Here is a 23,876-nt window from a genome sequence, read left to right on the forward strand (position 1 = left end):
CATCCTTTCCACTAGTTGGTGGCCTATAGACTACACCGAGCAATGTATTTGCATCTTTTTTGTTACGTAGCTCAAGCCAAATAGATTCTGTCCTTGACCCCTTTGGAATATCCTCTCTCTCCAGCACTGCAATGCTCTCCTTAATATTGCCACTCCTCCCCCTTTTCTTCCTGTTCTAGCTTTCCTGAACACCTGTATCCAGGAATATTTAACACCCAGTCTTGCCTTTCTTTGAGCCAGATCTCTGTTATAGACACATCATATTTCCACAAGTCAATCTGCATCTGTAACTCACCAATCTTATTAACCACACTCCGTGCATTCACATACATGCACATTAACCTTGACTTTATTACTTTCTCCCTTACTCTGATCCCACCTATAGCTTACTATTCTCAAGTGCTATCTATCAGAGTATTCTGTGCACCTTGGTATTCCTCTCTGATATTTCCTTCTGGTTCCCACACCCCTGCCAAGTTAATTTAAATCCTCCCCAATAGCACTAACAAATTGCCCCGCAAAGAAATTGGTCCCAGCTCTGTTTAGGTGTTACCCATCTGGCCTGTACAGGTCCCACCTTCTCCAAAGTTGGTACCAGTGCCCCAGGAATCTAAAGCCCTCCCTCCTGCACCATCCTTCCAGCCACACAGTCATTTGCTCTATCCTCCTATTTCTAAACTCACTTGCGCGTGATACTGGGAGTACTCCAGGGATTACTACTTTTGAGGTTCTGCTTGGTTCAGTATCACAGTGCAGGGACCCACTGAGGATTGGAGGGTCGGGGGGGGGGGGGGGGGGGGGGGTGGGTGGGGGGGCAGGGGGACAAGAGAAAGACATTGAATGACTCATGTTCAGTGTTACAATACATCACAAGGTAAAGTGCAGCTATTTCATCATCAAACCGGTAATGCCTCTCAGATAGGCCACAAGTATGACTGGTATGGGAAATGGAAACAGTCACTGGCCCAGTTTGGAGGTGAGCTGTCTCCTGACATTAAAAGAAACATCATTGCTGAAGTGGAATGGAGGCTGTGACTGCCAATTACCCTCGTGACTGCTTCTTTCCAGAGATCAGGACTGACTCATTTGGGAGTCGACAAAAATGTTTTTTTGAGACTTTGCAGCAGAAGAGTAAAGTTCAATTCAGAAACAAAACTGTCCCTGTCGCCCCAGGATCAGAGGCACAAAAAGCAAAACTCCACTCCTAGTTATAGAATCTACTTTTAGTTTTCTCTGTCCACACAGTACAATATCAGCTGCTGAATTTGTCCATTTGGTTCTGAAGTTGTGATTTTACTGTGAGGCACAATACTGAAATCTGAACACACTGCAGAGTTATAGATAACCTCAAGCCATGGGCGCAGGCATTCGTCCATTCTAAATTTCAGTGGTGGGGTCAGTATTTTTAACAATTAAAATAAGTGACTGCTTTGGTTTCATATTAACACAAATGTAAGCATTGTCAGGTTGTCAGTTCAAGACCATTCTAGTACAAATAATAATAGGGGATTTCAACTTTCCTAATATCAACTGGAATAGTCTTAGTGCAAAAGGCTTAAAGGGGAGGAATTCTTAAAATGCATACAGGAGAGCTTTTTGAGCCAGTACGTAGAAAATCCTACAAGAGAAGGGGCAGTACTGGACCTAATCCTAGGGAATGAAGCTGGACAAGTGGTAGAAGTGTCAGTAGGTGGGCATTTCGGGGATAGTGACCTTAACTCTAAGATTAAGGTAGTTATGGAAAAGGACAAAGACGGGCAGGAAATCAAGGTACTGAATTGGGGGAAAGCCAATTTCAATGTGATAAAACAGGATCTGGCCAAAGTGGACTGGGAGCAGCTACTTGTAGGAAAGTCTACATCAGGCCAGTGGGAGTCAATCACAGAGGAAATAGTGAGCGTTCAGAGCCAACATGTACCCGTTAAGGTGAAGGATAGGACCAACAAGTCCAGGGAACCCTGGATGTCAAGGGATATAGAGGGTTGGATCAGGAAAAAAAGGAGGCTTATGGCAGATTCGGAGTGCTGAAAACAGCGGAGGCACTAGAAGTGTATAGAAAGTGTAGGGGGGTACTTAAGAAAGTAATTAGGAGAGCGAAGAGGGGACATGAAAAAACACTGACGGGCAAGATAAAGGCGCGGGCGGCACAGTGCTTAGCACCGCAGCCTCACAGCTCCAGCGACCCGGGTTCAATTCTGGATACTGCCTGTGTGGAGTTTGCAAGTTCTCCATGTGTCTGCGTGGGTTTTCTCCGGGTGCTCCGGTTTCCTCCCACATGCCAAAGACTTGCATGTTGATAGGTAAATTGGCCATTATAAATTGCCCCTAGTATAGGTAGGTGGTAGGGAAATATAGGGACAGGTGGGGATGTGGTAGGAATATGGAATTAGTGTAGGATTAGTATAAATGGGTGGTTGATGGTCGGCACAGACTCGGTGGGCCGAAGGGCCTGTTTCAGTGCTGTATCTCTAAACTAAACTAAAAGTCCTAAGGCGTTTTATAAGTATATTAAGGGCAAAAGGATAACCAGGGAAACAGTAGGGCCCATTAGGGACCAAAGTGGCAATGTGTGTGTGGAGCCAGAGGACATAGGTGAGCTTTTAAATGATTATTTTGCATCTGTTCACTATGGAGAAGGATGATGTAGGTGTAGAGATCAGGGAGGGGGTTGTGATATATTTGAACATATCAGCATTGAAAGGGAAGAGGTATTAGCTGTTTTAGCAGGCTTAAAAGTGGATAAATCCCCAGGCCCGGATTAGATGCATCCCAGGCTGTCATGTGAGGCAAGGGAGGAGATTGCAGGGGTTCTGACACAAATTTTCAAATCCTTCTGGCCACAGGAGAGATACCAGGGGACTGGAGGACAGCGAATGTGGTACCATTATTCAAGTAGGATAGCAGGGATAAACCAGGTAATTAAAGGCCAGTGAGTCTAAGACCAGTGGTTGGGAAACTATTGGAAAAAATTCTGAGGGACAGGAGAGGCAGGGATTAATCAGGGATAGTCAGCATGGCTTTGTCAGGGGGAGATCGTGTCTAACTAACTTGATTGAATATTTCTAGCCGGTGACTAGATGTGTAGATGAGGGTAAAGCAGTTGATGTAGTCTACATGGACTTCAGTAAGGCTTTTGATAAGGTCCTGCATGGGAGATTGGTTAAGAAGGTAAGAGCCCATGGCATCCAGGACAACTTGGCAAATTGGATCCAAAATTGGCTTAGTGGCAGGAGGCAGAGGGTGATGGTTGAGGGCTGTTTTTGCGAGTGGAAGCCTGTGACCAGTGGTGTACCACAGGGATCGGTGCTGGGACCCTTGCTGTTTGTAGTGTACATTAATGATTTAGACATGAATATAGGAGGTATGATAAGTAAGTTCACAGATGATGCGAAATTGGTGGTGTCGTAAATAGTGAAGAGGAAAGCCTTAAATTACAGAACGATGTAGATAGGCTGGTAAGATGGGCGGAGCAGTGGCAAATGGAATTTAATCCTGAGAAGTGTGAGGTGATGCATTTTGGGAGGACTAACAAGGCAAGGGAATATACAATGGACGGTAGAACCCTAGGAATTACAGAAGGTCTGAGGGACCTTGGTGCACCTGTCCATAGATCACCGAAGACAGCAGCACAGGTAGATAAGGTGGTTAGGAAGGCTTATGGGATACTTGCCTTTATTAGCCGAGGCATAGCATATAAGAGCAGGGAGGTTATGATGGAGCTGTATAAAACACTACTTAGGCCACAGCTGGAGTACTGTGCACAGTTCTGGGCACCACACTATAGGAGGGATGTGATTGCACTGGAGAGGGTACAGAGGAGATTCACCAGGATATCGCCTGGGCTGGAGCATTTCAGCTATGAAGAGAGACTGAAAAGGCTAGGGTTGTTTTCCTTAGAGCAGAGGAGGCTGAGGGGTTCATGAATGAGGTACACAAAATTATGAGGGGCATTGATAGGGTAGACAGGAAGAAACGTTTTCCCTTAGTGGAGGTGTCAATAACCAGGGGACATAGATTTAAGGTAAGGGGCAGGAAGTTTAGAGGGTATTTGAGGAAAAATGTTTTTACCCAGAGGGTGGTTGGTATCTGGAACACACTGCCTGAAGAGGTGGTTGAGGCAGGAACCCTCACAACATTTAAGTAGTATTTAGATAAGCACTTGAAACGCCATAGCAAACAAGGCTACGGGCCAAGTGCTGGAAAATGGGATTAGAATAGTTAGGTGCTTGATGGCCGGCATTAACACAATGGGCCGAAGGGCCTGTTTCTGTGCTGTATAACTATGACTTCAGCGCATAGTCCAGGGTATCAGTGTAGTACCAAGAGAATACTGCATTGCCGACCTTCAGATAAGGAATTGGAATAAGGAAGGAAGGCAGGAACTCCCTTCCTAACAGCACTATGGGTGTACCTACCCCACATGGACTGCAACGGTTCAAGAAGGCAGCTCACCACCACCTTCTCAAGGGCAATTAGGGATGGGCAATAAATGCTGGCCTGGCCAGCGACACCCACATCCCATGAATGAATGAAAAAAAAGAATTAAGCTGAACCTCTTTCTGATTACTATTGTGTGTTCAAATAAAAGAACTGCGAGTTTTATGCAACAATTACTCCTCAACCAACACATGAAAAGCAGATTAAACATTCACTTCCCCACTATTTATGGGTTCTTGCACAATAACAAGTCATTGCACCACCTCAAAATTATTAATTTGCTCAGGGACCTATCTGTAAAACAGGAGATATACAAGTCCAAGTCCAAAGATGAAGAAAAGTGAATTGGGATTTATTTCTATATTATATATTCATATATATTAATATATGACAAAATTAGCTTCCAAGTCTATTCTTGGTCCTATGTTCATAAACTTAAAAGAGGTCAAAGCCCCTCCTGGGCTGGTTTTGGGCATTGGAAGGTTGCAGCCCCAAACCACAATACACTGCACAAGTTTGGACAGATGCATTTATATAGCACTTTTGACATAGTAAAGGCTCCAAAGACACTTAACATGAGCAACCATCAAATAAAATTTGACGCTGAGCTACATGAGATATTAGGACAGGTGACCAAAAGCTTGGTCAAAAAGGTAAGTTTTAAAGCAGCATCTTAAAAGGAGGAAAGGGTGGTAGAGGGCCGGAAGGTTTTAGGGAGGAAATTCCACTGCCTAGTGCCTAGACAGATGATGAATGTCATTCTCTGGGGCAGCCACTTATAAAGGAATGTATTTACTAGCAACAATGAAGGTGCTGGCCTATTTGAATACTGAGAGTATAGTTAGAGGATTTTTTCCATTATTCACTCTCAGGATGTGGGTTTCATTGGCAAGGGCAGCATTTATTGCCCATCCCTAGTTGCCCTGAGAAGGTGGTGGTGGTGGGCTGCCTTCTTGAACCACTGGTAGCAGTTTTCTACAACTGATTGTCTTGCTAAGGCAGTTAAGAATAAACCACAAGGTTGGGACTGGAGTGACTTTTAGGCTAGATCAGGTTTCCCTATGCAAAGGACATCAGTGAACCTGTTGGGTTTTTACGACAATCCAACAACATCATGGTCTCTTTTCCTGGCACCAGCTTTTTCTTTCCAGATTTTTTTTTGAACTGAATTCAAAATCTCAAACTGTCCTGCTAGGATTTGAACTCTCGATCTCTGGATTATTAGTATAGTAACAAAACCATTACACTTCACTCTTCACAAAATTAAAAAGTATTTTCCAAACACCTATTTTGGTTTAGGGAAGAACAGCAGTCCATCAATAGCACCATTGCGCTGTCATATGCAAATAATGCAATGACATTGGAATATGACTTGCAACTTCCCTTGTGTTTGCTTCTTAACCTCCTCGTGGCACTGACTCATGTTGCGGTACGGCTTGTAATCAAATGAGAAACTGTCAAATACATTCTGCCCCTTTAAGCTAACAGAACATAGAACATAGAACATAGAACATAGAACATAGAGCACAGAACAGGCCCTTCGGCCCACAATGTTGTGCCGATCCTTTGTCCTCTGTCAAGGACAATTTAATCTATACCCCATCATTCTCCTTTATCCATATACCTATCCAAAAGCCTTTTGAAAGTCCCTAAAGTTTCTGACTCAACAACTTCCCCGGGCAAGGCATTCCATGCCTCGACCACTCTCTGGGTAAAGAACCTTCCCCTGACATCCCCCTTATATCTCCCACCCTTCACCTTAAATTTATGACCCCTTGTAACGCTTTGCTCCACCCGGGGAAAAAGTTTCTGACTGTCTACCCTATCTATTCCCCTGATCATCTTATAAACCTCTATCATGTCACCCCTCATCCTTCTCCTTTCTAATGAGAAGAGGCCTAGAATGTTCAGCCTTTCCTCGTAAGACTTATTCTCCATTCCAGGCAACATCCTGGTAAATCTCCTCTGCACCCTCTCCAAGGCTTCCACATCCTTCCTAAAATGAGGCGACCAGAACTGCACACAGTACTCCAAATGAGGCCTTACCAAGGTCCTGTACAGCTGCATCATCACCTCACGGCTCTTAAATTCAATCCCTCTGCTAATGAACGCTAACACCCCATATGCCTTCTTCACAGCCCTATCCACTTGAGTTGCAACTTTCAATGATCTATGCACATAGACCCCAAGGTCTCTCTGCTCCTCCACTTCCTCTTCTTCGAAACAAATCTGATCTTTAACATGGTACAGCATCAGGCTGGGTTATTTGTAAACCACCCATTTCTGTGTCAGTCAGTGAGACAATTACAGGAATTTTACAGCACAGTAACAGGCCATTTTGCCCAACTGGTCAATGCCAGTGTTTGTGTGCCACATAACCCTCCTCCCACCACGTCAACGTATCCTACTATTCATTCCTTCCTTCCTCATGTGTTTATCCAGCTTCCCATTAAACACACAAAGCAACGCCTGAGAAACAATTCCATTTGGTTTCAAAAAGCAGCCTGGGACGGAATTCAAGGCTTGGTGAAAACTAAATTAGATAGTTATGAGAAGGTTGCTTTTAAAAGGAATCTCCAGAATTTCCCCCAGGATAAGGCCTTGCTTTCTTTATTGACACACAGATTTTCACTGGGGATCTCCCAGTGTGGGGAAAAAGGAATTTGCCACCTTATACAGTCCTGTAAGCTGTCAATGCTACAGATTATTACTGGAGAAAACATGGCCTCAGAGGGGTAAAGCTGGGGTTAAAGTACTCTGGCTCTCAACAGATGTCAGTAGCACAGAACCTATAAGGACTGCAACCTTGACTACCATCCGGCAACCTCCTCAACTATCTTTTGCTGAGAGTATCCAAGCAGTCAGCCACTATGATTGCATTATCAGAATGAAACAAACTTCAGATACAGGCTTTTATAGCCTCGCATCACACAAGTGAGAACAGAGCTGGAAAAAAAGGGGAAAAGTTCCTGTCTGTTAAATTGTTAAATAGACAAGTTCAAATCTGGTCTATGGTGATGTCAGCCAAGACAACCCTAAGGGGCAACACAACTGGCCTTCATGCCCTGAAGCTGGGGCAACCAGACTTCCTGTTCCTGATCACTATTTAGCTATTCTTACTGTAAAGTGTAGTATTACTTGTAGTATTACTATCACCAGTAACCTGTCTCTAGATGCAGAAATCAACAGGCACATGGGAAAGGCTTCCACTGCTATGTCCAGACTGGCCAAGAGAGTGTGGGAAAATGGCGCACTGAAACGGAACACAAAGGTCCGAGTGTATCAAGCCTGTGTCCTCAGTACCTTGCTCTATGGCAGCGAGGCCTGGACAACGTATGTCAGCCAAGAGCGATATCTCAATTCATTCCATCTTCGCTGCCTCCGGAGAATACTTGGCATCAGGTGGCAGGACCGTATCTCCAACACAGAACAACACCCCCAGCTTGTACACACTACTGAGTCAGCGGCGCTTGAGATGGCTTGGCCATGTGAGCCGCATGGAAGATGACAGGATCCCCAAAGACACATTGTACAGCGAGCTCGCCACTGGTATCAGACCCACCGGCCGTCCATGTCTCCGCTTTAAAGACGTCTGCAAACGCGACATGAAGTCCTGTGACATTGATCACAAGTCGTGGGAGTCAGTTGCCAGCATTCGCCAGAGCTGGCGGGCAGCCATAAAGGCAGGGCTAAAGTGTGGCGAGTCGAAGAGACTTAGCAGTTGGCAGGAAAAAAGACAGAAGCGCAAGGGGAGAGCCAACTGTGCAACAGCCCCGACAAACAAATTTTTCTGCAGCACCTGTGGAAGAGCCTGTCACTCTAGAATTGGCCTTTATAGCCACTCCAGGCGCTGCTTCACAAACCACTGACCACCTCCAGGCACTTACCCATTGTCTCTCGAGATAAGGAGGCCAAAGAAGACTTGTTCCTTTGGTATGTGAACTATTGTAAGAATCACAGGACTACAATTAATATCCAAATAAAATGTGGGTTTTTATTTATAACTTAACTAGAACATTATATATGCAAAAGCACATCTACACACATCTCACTCTGTCAGGCTACACCCACAACTCCTTGATCACGTGTGAAGTAACATCACTTCCTCTAGTGACGTTCACTTACAGTCTCTTAAGGTGGTCACACGTCCCAGAATAGTAAGTACCCACTTGGATGTTGGGCAAAGACCAGGCTTGCCATTAATGTCCTTCCTGGTTGATACTTTTTAAGCTCGTTCATTAGGAAATGAGCACCTTGTGGAGATACCGGTGAGGTGGGGGACAGAAGGGCGGGTTGCAGCTGCTGATGCCCAGAGATCTAAACCTCACAAAGAGGGGAGAAATTTGGGGTGAAAAAATGTAAATGCACACAGACTGGAGAAACCCTTGGTTATTTCGCCATCATGTCAGACAACCAGCAACCAACATCGAAGAGAGAAAGATAAGAAATAGGAGCAGTAGGCCATATTGCGCCTCGAGCCTGCTCCACCATTCAAGTTCATGGATGATCCTGAACCTCAACTCCACTTTCCCACCTGATCCCTATATCATTTCACTTCTTTAGAATGCAAACATCTTTTGATCTTAGCCTTCAATATACTCAAAGACTGAGCATCCATAGCCCCCGGGATACAGATTTTCAAAGATTCACAACCCTCTGCATGAAGCAATTCGCCTTCATCTCAGATCCAAATGGCCGACCCCTTATCTTGCAACTAGTTCTAGACTCTCTAGCCAGGGGAAACAGCCTCTCAACATCTATCCTGTCAAACTCTCCCAGAATCTTATATGTTTTAATGAGATTACCTCTCATATTTCTAAACTCCATTGTATCAGCTGGGATTCTACTCTGGGCTTCAACTAATTATTTTATACTTCCATCTCTACATTAATTTATATTTATCTCTTCTTCCTGTTCCCTCAACCATCCTACCCTCAGCATCCAGTGCCTCTCTCCTGCATGTCAGTCATTACACAGACTCCCTCTGAAGATCCTGTTCCTCATCAGCATCCATTGTAATCCTCCCCTTATCCACATTTCAACTTCACGCACTGAAGCATAAATGCATCAAGATATGGCATTAGAGACGTTTCCTGTTAGTCTTAACACCATCCTTATCCTCCAGAACCCTCAGTGCAGGACATGAAGCACAATTAAAATGCCACTGTTTGGAATGTGCAAGCTCACTGGAAACTGTCAGAATCAAGATTGATTTCTGATGAGATTTATACAAAGGAGAATTTTACATCTCAACATTTATTCAGCAAGTACCATAAATAGAGCGCTAGGATTAATCTGCAGCTTAGCTCAGTTGATATCATTCTCATGGAAAGGTTCGATGCAAGAAATTGAGTATAGGATCGAAGCTGAAACTTCAGCCAATATTGTGATAGTGCCTGGGATTGGATGGGACAGTGCACGGGGCCGCAGTCCTTACACACGCTCTGGGACAGTGCGCAGGCCGCAGTCCTTACGCACACTCTGGGACAGTGCACGGGGTCGCACTCAACACAAGAAATAGGAGAAGTAAACTATATGGCCCATCGAGCCTGCTCCACCATTCAGTATGATCATGGCTGATCTTGGGCTTCAATTCCACATTCCTGCCCACTCCCCATATCCCTGCGAGACCAAAACTCTATCTATCCCAGCCTTAAACTTATTCAATGATGAAGCATCCACAACCCTCTGGGGTAGAAAATTCTAAATATTCACAACCCTTTAAGTGAAGTAATTTCTCCTCATCTCTGTCCTGAATGATTGACCCCTTATCCTGAGACAGTGTCCCCGTGTTCTAGATTCCCTGACCAGTGGGAACAATCTCTCAGCTTCTATCCTTTCAATCCCTTTCAGAATCTTGAATGGCTCAATTAGATCATTTCTCATTCTCCTAAACTCCAGAATATGGGCACAATTTACTCAGCCTCGCATCACAGGGCAACCCCTCATCCCAGGGACCAATTTAGTAAATCTTCGGTCTCACCAAACCCTGTACAATTTTAGTAAGACTGCTTTATTCCTTTATTCCAATCACCCTGCAATAAAGGCCAACATGCCATTTCTTCCTAATAGCCTGCTGCACCTGCATGTTAACTTTGTGCGGGGCGTTCCTTGTACGAGTACCCGCCACCTCCCACCTCCCCCCACACCCCAAGTCTCTCTGAACATCAACACTTACCAGTTTCACACCTTTTAAAAAAATTCTGCTTTTCTATTTTTACCACCAAAGTGAACAACTTCACACTTCCCTACATTCCATATAGTTCTTCCATGCTTCGGGGCAGTGCATGGGCGTTGCTGTCCTTCCACGCTCCAGGATGGTGCACGGGGGCGCTGTCCTTCCACGGTCTGGGACGGTGCATGGGAGCACTGTCCTTTCACACTCTGCGGCAGTGCACGGGGGCACTGTTCTTTCACCCTCTGGGACAGTGGATGGTATCGCAGGATGGCATGTTGCATTGAATATGACCGAAGTGGTGACACAAGCATGCGTGTACGTGAATCAACATCACTAAAACCATAGGGTCTTGAACTGAAGCAACAGTCCACCAGCGAGTATCCGATGTGATCATCCGGAGATTATTGAATGCACACTTTCAAATGTGTTCCAAGACCCCCAGCAAGATACTTCCAATCTGGATTGGTTTCTGATAAGAGAACACAAACTCTGGAGCAGTAACTCTCTGGGACTACTGTTCCTTTTGGCCAGTGGTCCCAAAACTTAAATCTAAAACCCCATGAGTGCCTCTTTAGGTGGGAATGAGAGTCATATCATTCCTAGCACAGCCTGTGGGCTGGTGGTGTAATTATCCTCTCCTTCAGTGTTTATACAGTACAATAACCCCATTTTCTTTTTCAGAAGTCCACTCCCAACTTCATGCTGGCTCCCTTGGTCTGGTCACTGAAACATTTCTTCGTTTCGCAGCTGTATCTCCCTACCCCTCTGACCTCCCCAGCTAAGGATTCTGGAGCCAATGCCAATCTTTAGACTTAGAAATGACAGCTTGAATAAGAAACTTTGGTAAATGCCAGAGAAAAAGAAAAGGTCTCAACTTCGAGCCATACAGGTTTAGTTGCTGATCTGTGCTGAGTGTGAGTTATCTCAACCAAGACATCAGCAGTCCAATAGGCTCCAGACTAGGGCAGGAGAAGAGAGAGAGGAAAAAAAGAATGAAATCAGCTAAGGGTTTCTGCTCCTCATCACCGTCAATGATTCCTACTGGCAAATGCATATTCATGGTTAGGATTGCACTTGGCTGATGGCCCTCAGTGGTTACTGCCACTGCCAAGGCTCAAACATGAAGAAATCTTTTTTATTTGCTTGTGGCATGTGGGTGTCGCTGGCTAGGACAGCATTTATTGCCTCTCCTAATTGCCCATGACAACTGAGTGGCTTTCTAGGCCATTTCAGAGGGCAGTTAAGAGTCAACCATATTGCTGTGGGTCTGGAGTCACACGTAGGCCAGACCAGGTAAGGACGGCAGATTTCCTTCCTTAAAAGGACATTAGTGAACCAGATGGGTTTTTACAACAATCGAAAATGCCTTCATGGTGACCTTTAGACTAGTTTTGTTTTTAATTCCAGATTTTAACTAAATTCAAATTTCACCACTTGCCATGGTGGGTTTCAAACCCATGTCCCCAGAGCATTGGCTTGGACTCTGGATTACTATTTCAATGACATTACCACTGCACCACCACCTCCCCCCATGTGAAGTACCAAAGGCCTGCTGGAAGCCATCAAATTGTATGCAGCACCTAGAATCATATGGCTCAGAAGGAGCCTTTCGGCCCATCATGCCTGTGCCAGTTCTTTAAAAGAGGTATCTGGAGTTGAGGGGAGACAATTAGGAGAAGAAATGATAGATGCTATCAGGCACTTCTCTGATCATGAATACTCAAGTGTAAGGAAATTATTTAAAAAGAACATTTTGAACATAAAACACAGTCTCAGAAATTTAATTACTTTTTCTGCCATGCTCACCTGCTCCTCTGCTGGGGGAAGGGTATCGCAGCCGGCTGTATCTCCCGGAGCAAAACCGTAAGCAACGGCACTTTCGAACCACTGGACTGCAGCGAGTGATGGGGGGTGGCTGCTGGCTGGGTGGTTGCTGAGAGGGGAGGAACATTTGAAGGGAAGAGGATGGGGGAGGGGAGACTGGTTACTTCAGAGTTAGTTACAGCCACAGGATAAGGGGTAGAGAAGGCCAAAGGCTTGTTACTTTGTGGAGGCTGAGCCAACTGTTCGCTAATGAAATTAGTGGCTTGAAGGGCATGCGGTGCAGCCTTTACATGAAGTTCTTTAAAGCTCAGTCCTTCCTCAAAGAAGGAGTCATTGGCTGCAGAATGGCCATGGGACACAGCTAAAGAACAATCCTCAGTCACTGGTTTTTCGCTGCTGACAGATTGGAAGTTAACATTCCGGGTGGTAGGCTGGTGGTTACATGCCACGCTATTTGCCTTTTCCAAAACCTGTCCCTTGTCAGGTTTTACAGTTAGGGGCAGGCAAAAATCAGGTGGAGAATGGGCAGCCAAAGTGGCTTCCTGTTCTGTTTCTGTCCTAGGTGTTACCAGTTCACTGTCCAGGAAAGGCCCGAGTCCAGCGCTTTGACCCACAGTTTCACCAGGCTGGCTATTCTGAGTTTTTATCTCCAAACTCCTGGTTAGTGTTTCCTCGGAATCTCTCAGTGTGGAAGTCCCACTTCCCTTTCCAAGTTCCTCGCTCATCTCGGCGCCTAGTTTACCAGAGAACTCTGTATCACTCCCCAAAGATGTCTCGCACTCAGGAAATATAGGACTGGACTTGTGTGGCAGATCCTCAACAGCCGATATGAATTCCAGCTCCGATTGGTCAGTCTGATCAGGCCAGAGCAAACTGGTTTCCTCTTTATGAAATACATTCTGCCTCTCCAGGACTGTCGGTGGCCTCTCCTTGACCAGTGAAACAGTCTCCAATGAGTTCATACCTGTAACTGTTTTCAACAAAGCGGGCTCTAACTTGAAAAGTTGCTTTGCCTGGTGGACTTCAATTAGCCCCAAAGTAGGAGTTTGTTGGAAAGCATCCAGTTTGTTTGAATTTCCATCATCGTCAATTGACATGCTTATTCCCTCCAATGAGAGTGCAGAAAGACACGTCTTGTAGTGCTCAACCCCTGTTCTCTCATTTACGCTCAATTCGACGGCCCCACAAGAGGCATCCCCCTTTGTTACCACATCATTTGATGGTCTAATATTATCCATAAACTCCTGAGCAACAGACTGTGCGGAGATGGAATCAGTCCAATCAGGATTTACCTCATCAGCAGCTGGGCTTGAAACCACAAGAGAGGCCTTTTGTTCAAACCTACTACCCAACTGCTGCTCCGACAGGTTTACTGCCTGCGGAGCCATTGCTGGGAGGCCAAATGGTGTCTCTTTTTCTCTTTGTTGCTCCTCCACCAAGTTGACTTCCTCTTCCAAACCCTGATTGGTATATGCAAGCAACCGAGGTGGTTTGGGAGGCGGGGGTCCAGTCTGTGTCAACTGAATGTTCAATTTGTCAAGCGATTCAGAAATAATATTTTTATCTGCTGGATTCTCTGGGCTCCTCCCTGCTCCTTCACAGGGCATGACTACATTTTGGCATTTGCTTCCCACTTTGACAACACTTTGTCTAACTTCACAGGACTGACTGTCATCTTTGTCAAAGAGAACTTGGGAACTGGATGGAGAAACTAGGCACACATCACCATTATCCTCCTTATCTTGGATTAATGGCACAATGCTGACATCACCATTTCTGGCATGTGTTGTCCCATCACCCTCATCTGCAGTGACTTCTGGTGCAGGTACCAGTAGCGGAGAGTTTCCAACCTCCTGCCAACCTTCAGCCTTGTTGGCAATGCCCTCTGTGCCTCTGTCACCTTCCATCAGTGCTGAAGCTCTCTCCTGATTACTGAGATCTTTTTGTTCCTTTGTAATCTCTTGGTGTAAGGCAACAGACCCACAGTTAGTCTGGGGTTCTTGGTCAATTCTCATTTCTGGTACAAAGTCATGTCCTTCATTACTGAAGACAGCATTCTGAATCATTGGAGGTGACCCATCACCTTCCTCCTGGGGTAGGCCCTCAGTGGCTGACGAAAGGGTAGTGTCTTGTGCAGAATAGGTTTTTAAATCCAAGGGTTTTGCATGCTCTGTAGTGGTACCTTCCTGAATCATATCTAAGGGCTCATTGTTCTTGGCTTTTGAGTTGGCTCTCAGACCCGAGATGTTAAGTGAAATGATGCTACTTTGGTTACTAGCCTGGATTGATGCAGTATTTGGAATTGAAGGAACCATTTCTACAGTCTTGTGGTTAACTGCTTGGGTGAATATGGAGGAACATTCAGCTTCTACCTGAGACTCCATTTTCATTTGACTTGGCACAATAAAAGGCACAGCAACATCCAAATCATCCAGTGACATGGTATTTGTGGGTACCAATGGGGAATGCATTATTTGACCTTTAACCTCAGCATCAGGTCCAGGTGAAGGGAAGACAGTTGACCACATGGCTCCATCCGAGGTGACCAGTGGCTTTTGGAAGGAGTTTACACTTGTTCTGGTCATTGTGGAGGCTAGAGTAGAAGTAGGAGGTCTGGCAGGAATCTCTTCTTTGGCTATTGATTTTTCCAAGGCAATCCAATCAGTTCCACTGGAGTCAACTGTGCTTGGGGAAGGAACCGACACATCGGGTACACCTTGAGACTCAAAGGTTAAACTAGAGAAAGAGGATGTGAATGGAGGAGACTTTAATATCTGATCAGCTAAGAGGTCCTCAAAGAAAGGGTTACTCTGCAGAGCACTAAAGAAAGGATTAGTAGTTGGTTTTGAGGACGACACAAGGTCTTCCTCAACAGTTGTGAATATGTTAGTGTTAGTTGTGCTATCCAGTGAGTCAGGGCGGGTGGAAAGATGAAGAGAAGGTAGAAGAGGTAGCACAGGAGGAACTGGAGGTGGAGGATGCAATGGCAAGCAAGGAAAGAATGAGGGAGTATCTGAACTGGTTTCTACCATAGGAGACACTTCCAGGCTGTGGAGGAAAGACAGAATGTTCCTCCTGGTTAGTGTTGTGTCAGGGCCAAACATAACAATCTTATATTTTAAACTTTCTTTCCAGACAATCACAATGTATGATAATATTCAAATAAATTTTAGTTAAGTGTTCTGCTGCCTAATGTTCTAAAAAAAATCAGCCTCATTACACTGCTCACTTTATTATACATAGATTTTCAGTGTGTTTTACATTTACAATCAAATTCAGTGGAACCTCTGCATAATGAAACAGCTGGCTGATTGCTGAATCAGACTGTTGAGGTTTGTGTGATGGGGTGTTGCAATGAGTATGCAAGAGTGTTACAAGGAGTGGTATGGGGTATACATTTTGACTCTTACTCATACTCCTACTCCAGTGAAGAGTATGGGGTACCTATAATAATACTCAGCTTTTCTGTCTGTCCAGACTGTTTTGATCAGTCAGCATGTTGCTGGGTTTATTTGGTGAGTTGTGCCTGGTGCACATGGATGCATGTAGGGTGTGGAGGACTGGAGCGTATGATGCATGTGCAGCTGCCAATGGTTGGTGGTGGCAGAGAGGGGAAATTGGTGGAGAACAAAAACAGCGGAAGGTAAGGGGAGCCCAGCACTAAGTTGTTCTGGCTGGAGAGATTGTTTCCGTGAGGGATTGGATTGATGGGAGGGATGAGGATGGCAAGGGAGGGAGGGGGATGGGATGAAGAAATTGGTTTGGTGTGGCAAAATGGCAGGGACAATTCGTCGATAGAAGCTATTCTTTGTGCGAAAAATGAAGATTCGCTAGATTTAAATGAAAAATTTTTAGGAAAGCTGTCAAGTGCGTTAAAAGAATACATCAGCGTTGATTCTATAGACAAAGACGATGATAACAATCTATACCCTCCAGAGGTTCAACACTGTCGAATTCCAATAGGCATGCCACCGCACAAACTTAGACTCAAGGAAGGAGCAGCTATAAAGCAATTGAGGCCAAAACATTGTATGTTTTCAAGAAGGAGTTAGATATAGCTCTTGGGTCTAAAGGGATCAAAGGATATGGGGCGAAAGCAGGCACAGGTTACTGAGTTGGATGATCAGCCATGATCATAATGAATGGCGGAGCAGGCTCGAAGGGCCGAATGGCCTACACCTGGCTCCTATTTTCTATGTTTCTATAATGTTGCTGCAAAATTTGAATCCAAATTAGGAGTTTTGTCATAGAACAAGTTTGGTAGTTTAGAAGCTGCTTTAGATTATTAGATTGGGCAGCTAGTTTTTCAGCCGGCATGGACACGGACAGACTGAATGGCCTCCTTCTGTGCTGTAATTTTTCTATGATTCTTGGATGATACACACTGAGGCAGATTTCAAGGAAATAGAATGTTTATTCCTTGAATAATAAGGAGCCCTCAGGTGTAAACCTTTTTCAACTCAGGTGAAAACAGTTCCCAGACATGCATATTCTATAACTGTAACAAGTCACAAGGCTAGACCCTTGACAAAATTTGTATTTATATGCCTAGGCGTGTTTTTACACAGTTTTATAGCTTTTTCCGGAATGAGACGTTTTGATTCTGTTAAAATCTTTGGTGAAAGAATAACTAGAATTCCTGTATTTAAAGGACTACTGTTGCAATAAAGACACTAATTTGACTGCACATGCTTTGCTGATCTCTGCTAGTATCAGAATTTTTCAGTAAAGGACATGAAGTATATTAATGTTAGTGCAGGATTAGAGTATAGTGGAGTGTTACAGTGAGGAGTGTGGGGTTTATCAGAATGTTGCAGTGGGAGTGTGTGGAGGATTTCAGTGTGTTGCAGTGAGGGGTATGTAAATGTTATAGTGAGGAGCTGTTTTGTATCAGAATGTTACAGTGAAAGGTATGAGGGGTAGTGTACAAATGTGTGTGTTATATTGCAACATAGAAAATTTACAGCACAGAAGGAGGCCATTCGGCTCATCATGCCTGTGTCGACTGAAAAAGAGCTATCCAGCCGAATCCAACTTTCCAGCTCTTGGTTCGTAGCCCTATAGGTTGCAGCATTTCAAGTGAATATCAGAGATTTTTTAAATGCAATGAGGATTTCTGCCTCTACTGCCTTTTTTGGCAAGTGAGTTCCACCATCACCCTCAGGGTGAAAAAATTACTCAACTCCCCTCTAATCCTTCTACAAATTTCTTTATATTACCTGGTTATTGACCTCTCTGCTAATGAAAATAGGTCCTTCCTATCCATTCAACTTTTTTTCTAATTCTTTTACGGGATGTGGGTGTTAATGGCAAGGCCAGCATTTGTTGCCCATTCCTAATTGCCCTTGACAACTGAGTGGCTTGCTAGGCCATTTAAGAGGGCAGTAAAGAGTCAACCACATTGCTGTGGTTCTGGAGTCGCAAGTAGGCCAGACCAGGTAAGGACGGCAGATTTCCTTCCCTAAAGGACATTAGTGAATCAGATGAGTTTTTAACGACAATCGATGTTAGCTTCCAAGCACAATTAGCAAGACTAGCTTTCAATTCCAGAATTTTTTGTTAATTAATTGAATATATTAATTAATTGAATTTAAATTCTGCCAGCTGCCATGGTGGGATTTGAACCCGTGTCCCCAGGAAATTACCCCAGGCCTCTGGATTACTAGTTCAGTGACATTACCATTATGCCACTGTCGCCCCACCTGTCTCCCCAACTCGGCCCCTCAGTTTTATACACCGCAATTAAATCTCCTCTCAGCCTCCTCTGTTCCAAAGAAAACAAACCCAGCCTTTCCAATCTTTTCTGATAGCTAAAATCTCCATTCCTTGCAACATCCTTCCTGCAAATGCAGTAACCAGAACCATTTGCAATACTTACGCTGCAGTCTAACTAGTTTTTAATAGATTCAGTTCCAACTGCCTTGCTCTCATACTGTAGGCCTCGACCAATAAAGGAAAGTATCTTGTATGCCTTCTTAACCAACTTATCTACCTGTCCTGTTACCTTCAGGAATCTGCAGACATACACTCCAGGTCCTTCTGCACTTCTCAGTATCCTACCTTGTATTCTGGATTCCCTTGCCTTCTTTGGCCTCGCCAAATACATTGCCTCACACTTTTCCAGACTAAATTCTATTTGCCACTTTTCTGCCCACAATTAGGGGTGTGGAGTACAATAGAGTGTGCAACAGTGAAGCGTATGGGGTGCATCAGAATGTTTCACTGAGGAGTGTTGGGTATATCAGAGAGTGTCACAATGAGGGGTGATCTGTCAGAATTATATAATAGGGAGTTCATGTGTTAACCTTCATTGTCACTATTTCATTAACCAGGTTAATCAGATGATGATTTCTCAAGGGCAATTAATGATGGGCAATAAATGCTAGTCTTGTCAGCAATGCTGACATCCCTCAAACATTTCTTAAATGGGGAACGACTGCAGAATTCCAAGGTGCAGAGGGATCTAGATGTTCTAGTGCATGAGTCACAAAAGGTTAGTATGCAGGTACAGCAAGTAATAAAGAAAGCCAGTGGAATGCTATCCTTTATTACAAGAGGAATTGAAAATAAAAGTAAGGATGTTATGCTTCAGTTATACAGGGCATCGGTGAGACCACACCTCGAATACTGTGTGCAGTTTTGGTCTCCTTATCGAGGAAAGACGTGAATGCGTTGGTAGCAGTTCAGAGGAGGTTTACTAGACTGATAGAAACATAGAAAAATAGGGGCAGGACTAGGCCATTCGGCCCTTCGAGCCGTTCAATACGATCATGGCAGATCATCCAAACTCAGTACCCTGTTCCCGCTTTCTCCCCGTATCCCTTGATCCCTTTAGCCCTAAGAACTATATCTAACTCTTTCTTGAATATATTTAATGATTTGGCCTCAACTGCTTTCTGTGGTAGGAATTCCACAGGTTCACCACTCCCTGGGTGAAGAAATCCCTACATATCTCAGTCCTAAATGGCTTACCCCTTATCCTTAGACTGTGACCCCTGGTCCTGGACTCCCCCACCATCGGGAACATCCTTCATGCATCTAGTACTGATGCTAGATACCTTGGATGAGCAGGTTGTCTTATGAGGAAAGGTTGGACAGACTGGGCTTGTTTTCACTGGAGTTTAGAAGAGTTGAGGGGAGATTTGATTCACGTTTATAAGATCCTGAACGGTCTTGACAGGGTGAATGTGGAGGGGATGTTTCCTCTTGTGGGTGAGTCTAGGGGACATTGTTTTAAAATTAGGGGTCGCCCTTTTAGGGGAGAGACTAGGAGAAATGTTTTCTCTGAGGGTTGTGCAACTTTGGAATTCTCTACCTCAAGAAGGTGGTGGAGGCAGGGTCATTGAATATTTTTAAGGCGGAGGTAGATTGATTACCTTGCCTAACAAGAATCAAAGATTATCAGGGTAGATGGGAGTGTGGAATTTGAGACAGAAACAGATCAGCCATGATCTTATTAAATGGTGGAGCAGGCTCGACAGGCTGAATGGCCTACATCTGCTCCTAATTCGTATAGTCATATGATATCTCAAGAATGAATAAAAGAAATTACAGTCGAAAACACCCAACAGCAGAGTGTACTCTCGACAATGGTTACCATGAATGTGCATATGTAAAGACAACAGATCAGCAAATCCCCTGCCCAGCAATTCTTTCCCATCTTCAGCATTAGTGACTGTATTAGTTAGATAGCGGTAGCAAAGGGTCACATGTTGACCCTCCGGACTTCTCATAAGATCTCTATATTCAGAACAAAAAGGTACAAGGCAACTGCTCAGAGCCATCAGGGGAGCTGCATTCATTCAGTCCCAGTGTTTTCATCATGTCTATTAGGGTATATACGCTAGTGAAAAAAAAAATTGCACTTAAATCAGTATGTTAATGTGTAATATTGTGTGATGCTCATTTATCAGCTGAAGTTTGTCCCACGTGACCATTCCCACCAAAACACCCAGCAGTACCGTAGCCTTGTGTTATACAGTGACAGACTCGTACCCGCCAGTACCGTAGCCAGTATTTTGTAGTGACAGACTTGTTCCCACAGTACTGTACCCCCAATGTTGCACCGTGACAGACCCATTCCCTAATGCAGGAGGGAGGGCTTTAGATTCCTGGGACATTGGGATCGGTTCTGGGGAGATGGGACCTGTACAGGCTGGATGGGTAGCAGCAGTACAGAGCAAAGACCAATGTTCTTGCAGGGCCATTTGCTAGTGCTACCGGACTGGGTTTAAACTAACTTGCAAGGGAAATGGGTACAGATGGAACATTAGAGAGGAAAAACAAAGTGCACAAAAAATTGGGAGAGACAGATAGCAATAGAGTAAGAAATAGTAAGGTCATGGGGTCAGAGGAAGAGGAAATGTAATGCGGTCTAAATTAGGTTTCCTGTGCATGTATGTGAACACGCGGAGTGTGGTAAATAAGGTTGGTGAGCTGCAGGTGGGAATTTGATGTTGTGGTGATAATGGAGAGCTGGCTCAAAAAAGGGCAGGACTGAGTACTAAATATTCCTGGACACAAGGTGTTCAGGAAAGAAAGGAAGAAGGGTGGCAGTATTGATTAAAATGTTTATTATAGTGCTGGAGAGAGAGGATGTCCTAGAGGGGTCAAGCACTGAATCTATTTGGTTAGAGTGAAGAAACAGTAGAACCATTACACTATAGTGCAATTCTATAGGTCACCAACTAGTGGGAAAGATATAGAGGAACACATTTGCAAGAAAATTACAGAGGGGTGCAAGAAGCATTCCCATGCTCCACCACATATAAACCTACTTCTTCCACCTATTCCAGTCATTTCTCCATGACACGCTGCCCAAAATGTCAAGGCTACCAGTTCTTCTAAAACTCCTCTCTTTTAAGGTAACAACTGCTCCTTTATGGAGCAAATTCACATGGTATAAACCATTAAAAAATTGCCTTCTACAATGTATACTGCTTTCACCATGAAAACCTTTAAATAACTTTTAATTATAGACTAGTCATAATGGGGGACAGTAATGACCCTAATATAGACTGGGATAGTAACAGTGTAAAGGGCAGCGAGAGGGAAGAGTTTATGAAGTGTGTGCAGAAGAATTTGAGAATCAATATGCTTCTGGCCTGATGAGGAAGCAGGCATTACTGGATCTGGTTCTGGGGAATGAGGTGGGTCAAGTGGATCGAGTATCAGTAGGGGAACATTGAGGGAACAGTGATCATAGTATATAAAATATTTAGTTTGGCTATGGAAAGGACAAGGAACAATTTGGAGTAAAAATAATTATAGGTGCACCAGTTTCAATTGCGTGAAAATTGAACTGTCACAGCTTTTATTAAATTGGAATGAAGGACTGACATGGCAAAACTGTAATGGAACAATGGGCTGCCTTTAAACAGGAGACAGTTCAGGTACAGTCGAGGTCCATTCCCACAAGGGGGAAAGGTAGGGCAAATAAAGCTATAGTCCCCTGGATGTTGATAGAGAGTAAAATGAAGCAAAAAAAAAAAGGGTGCATATGGCAGATGTCAGGTGTAATACAACTGAGGAAACTGAATATGAATATAGAAAGCTCAGAGGGGAAATGCAGAAAGAAATAAAAGCAAAGAGTATGAGAAGAGACTGGCAGCTAACATAAAAGGGAATCCAAAAATCTTCTATAGGTGTATAAATAATAAAAGGAGGAGTGGAACCAATTAGGGACCTAAAAGGGGATTTACACATCCAGGCAGAGTCTATGGCTGAGGTACTAAATGAGTACTTTGCATGTATCTTTAACAAGGAAACAATGCTGCCCAAGGAAGTAGTTGACACACTGATGGGCTAAAAATTGATAAAGAGAGAGCATTAGATAGGCTGGCTGTACTTAAAGTTTATAAGTTACCAGGACTGGATGAGATACATCCAAAGATACTGAGGGAAGTAAGGGTTAAAATTGCAGAGGCACTGACCATAATCTTCCTTAGATACAGGAGTGGTGCCAGAGGACTGGAGAAACGCAAACGTTACACCCTTATTCTAAAAAAGGATCAAAAGAATAAGCCCAGCAACTACAGGTCAGTCAGTTTAACCTTGGTTGTGGAAAAGCTTTTAGAAACGATAATCCAGGACAAAATTAACAGTCATTAAAGTGCCATGTAACAGGTTTGTCAGCAAAGTTCGAGCCCATGGAATAAAAGGGATAGTGGCAGCATGGATACAAAATTGGCTGAGTGACAGGAAACAGAGTAGTAATGAACAGTTGCTTTTCAAACTGGAGGAAGGCATACAGTAGGGTTCCCCAGGAATTGGTACTAGGATCACTGCTTTTCCTGATAGAAACACAGAAAAATAGGAGGGGTAGGCCATCGGCCCTGCTCCGCCATTCAATAAATATCATGGCTGATCATCTAATTCAGTACCCTGTTCCTGCTTTCTTCCCATATCCCTTGATCCCTTTCGCATTAAGAAATATATCTATCTCCTTATTGAATATATTTAATGGCTTGGCTTCCACTGCCTTCTGCCGTAGAGAATTCCACAGGTTCACCACCCTCTGAGTGAAGAAATTTCTCCTCATCTCGGTTCTAAATGGCATACCCTGTATCGTGAGACTGTGACCCCTAGTTCTGGACTCCCCAGCCATCGGGAACATCCTCCCTGCATCGAGCCTGACTAGTCCTGTTAGAATTTTATAGGTTTCTATGAGATCCCCTCTCATTCTTCTGAACTCGAGTGAATATAGGCTTAGTCGACCCAATCTCTCCTCATACGTCAATCCTGCCATCCCAGGAATCAGCCTAGTAAATCTTCTTTGCACTCCCTCCATGGCAAGAACATCCTTCCTCAGATGAGGCCAAAACTGCACACAATACTCCAGATGCAGTCTTACCAAGGCTCTATATAACTGAAGACATCCTTGCTCCTGTACTCAAATCCTCTTGCAATGAAGGCCAACATACCATTCGCCTTCCTAACTGCTTGCTGCACCTGAATGCTTCTTTTCAGTGACTGATGTACAAGGACACCCAGGTCTCGTTGCACCTCTCCCTTTCTCAATCTATCACCATTCAGATAATAATCTGCCTTTCTGTTTTTACAATCAAAGTGGATAACCTCACATTTATCCATGTTATACTGCATCTGCCATGCATTTGCCCACTCACCCAATTTGTCCAAATCACACTGGAGCCTCTTTGCATCCTCCTCACAGCTCACTTTCCTCCACAGCTTTTGTCTCATCTGCAAACTTGGAAATGTTACATTTAGTTCCCTCACTCAAGTCATTAATATATATTGTGAATAGCTGGGGCTCAAGCACTGATCCCTGCGGTACCCCACTAGTTACTGTCTGCCACCCAGAAAAAGACCCGTTTATTCCTACTCTCTGTTTCCTGTCTGTCAACCAATTCCTAATCCATGCCAGTATATTACCCCCAATCCCATGTGTTTGAATTTTGCACACTAACCTCTTATG

The 23,876-nt window shown here is 44.2% G+C and overlaps 1 protein-coding gene across 2 annotated transcripts in view; it reads right to left on the reverse strand.

Annotated features, from left to right (window-relative positions):
- LOC137367712 (rab11 family-interacting protein 1-like) overlaps window positions 1-23,876 on the reverse strand; it is a 146,053-nt gene that overhangs the window by 15,737 nt on the left and 106,440 nt on the right. For both annotated transcript variants that reach the window (XM_068028668.1, XM_068028667.1), the window contains exon 4: window positions 12,422-15,175. In XM_068028668.1, the coding sequence (XP_067884769.1) occupies window positions 12,422-15,175 (2,754 nt within the window). The remainder of the gene's footprint in view (window positions 1-12,421; window positions 15,176-23,876) is intronic.

This window comes from Heterodontus francisci, chromosome 1 (assembly GCF_036365525.1).
Source record: "Heterodontus francisci isolate sHetFra1 chromosome 1, sHetFra1.hap1, whole genome shotgun sequence".
NCBI lineage: Eukaryota > Metazoa > Chordata > Chondrichthyes > Heterodontiformes > Heterodontidae > Heterodontus > Heterodontus francisci.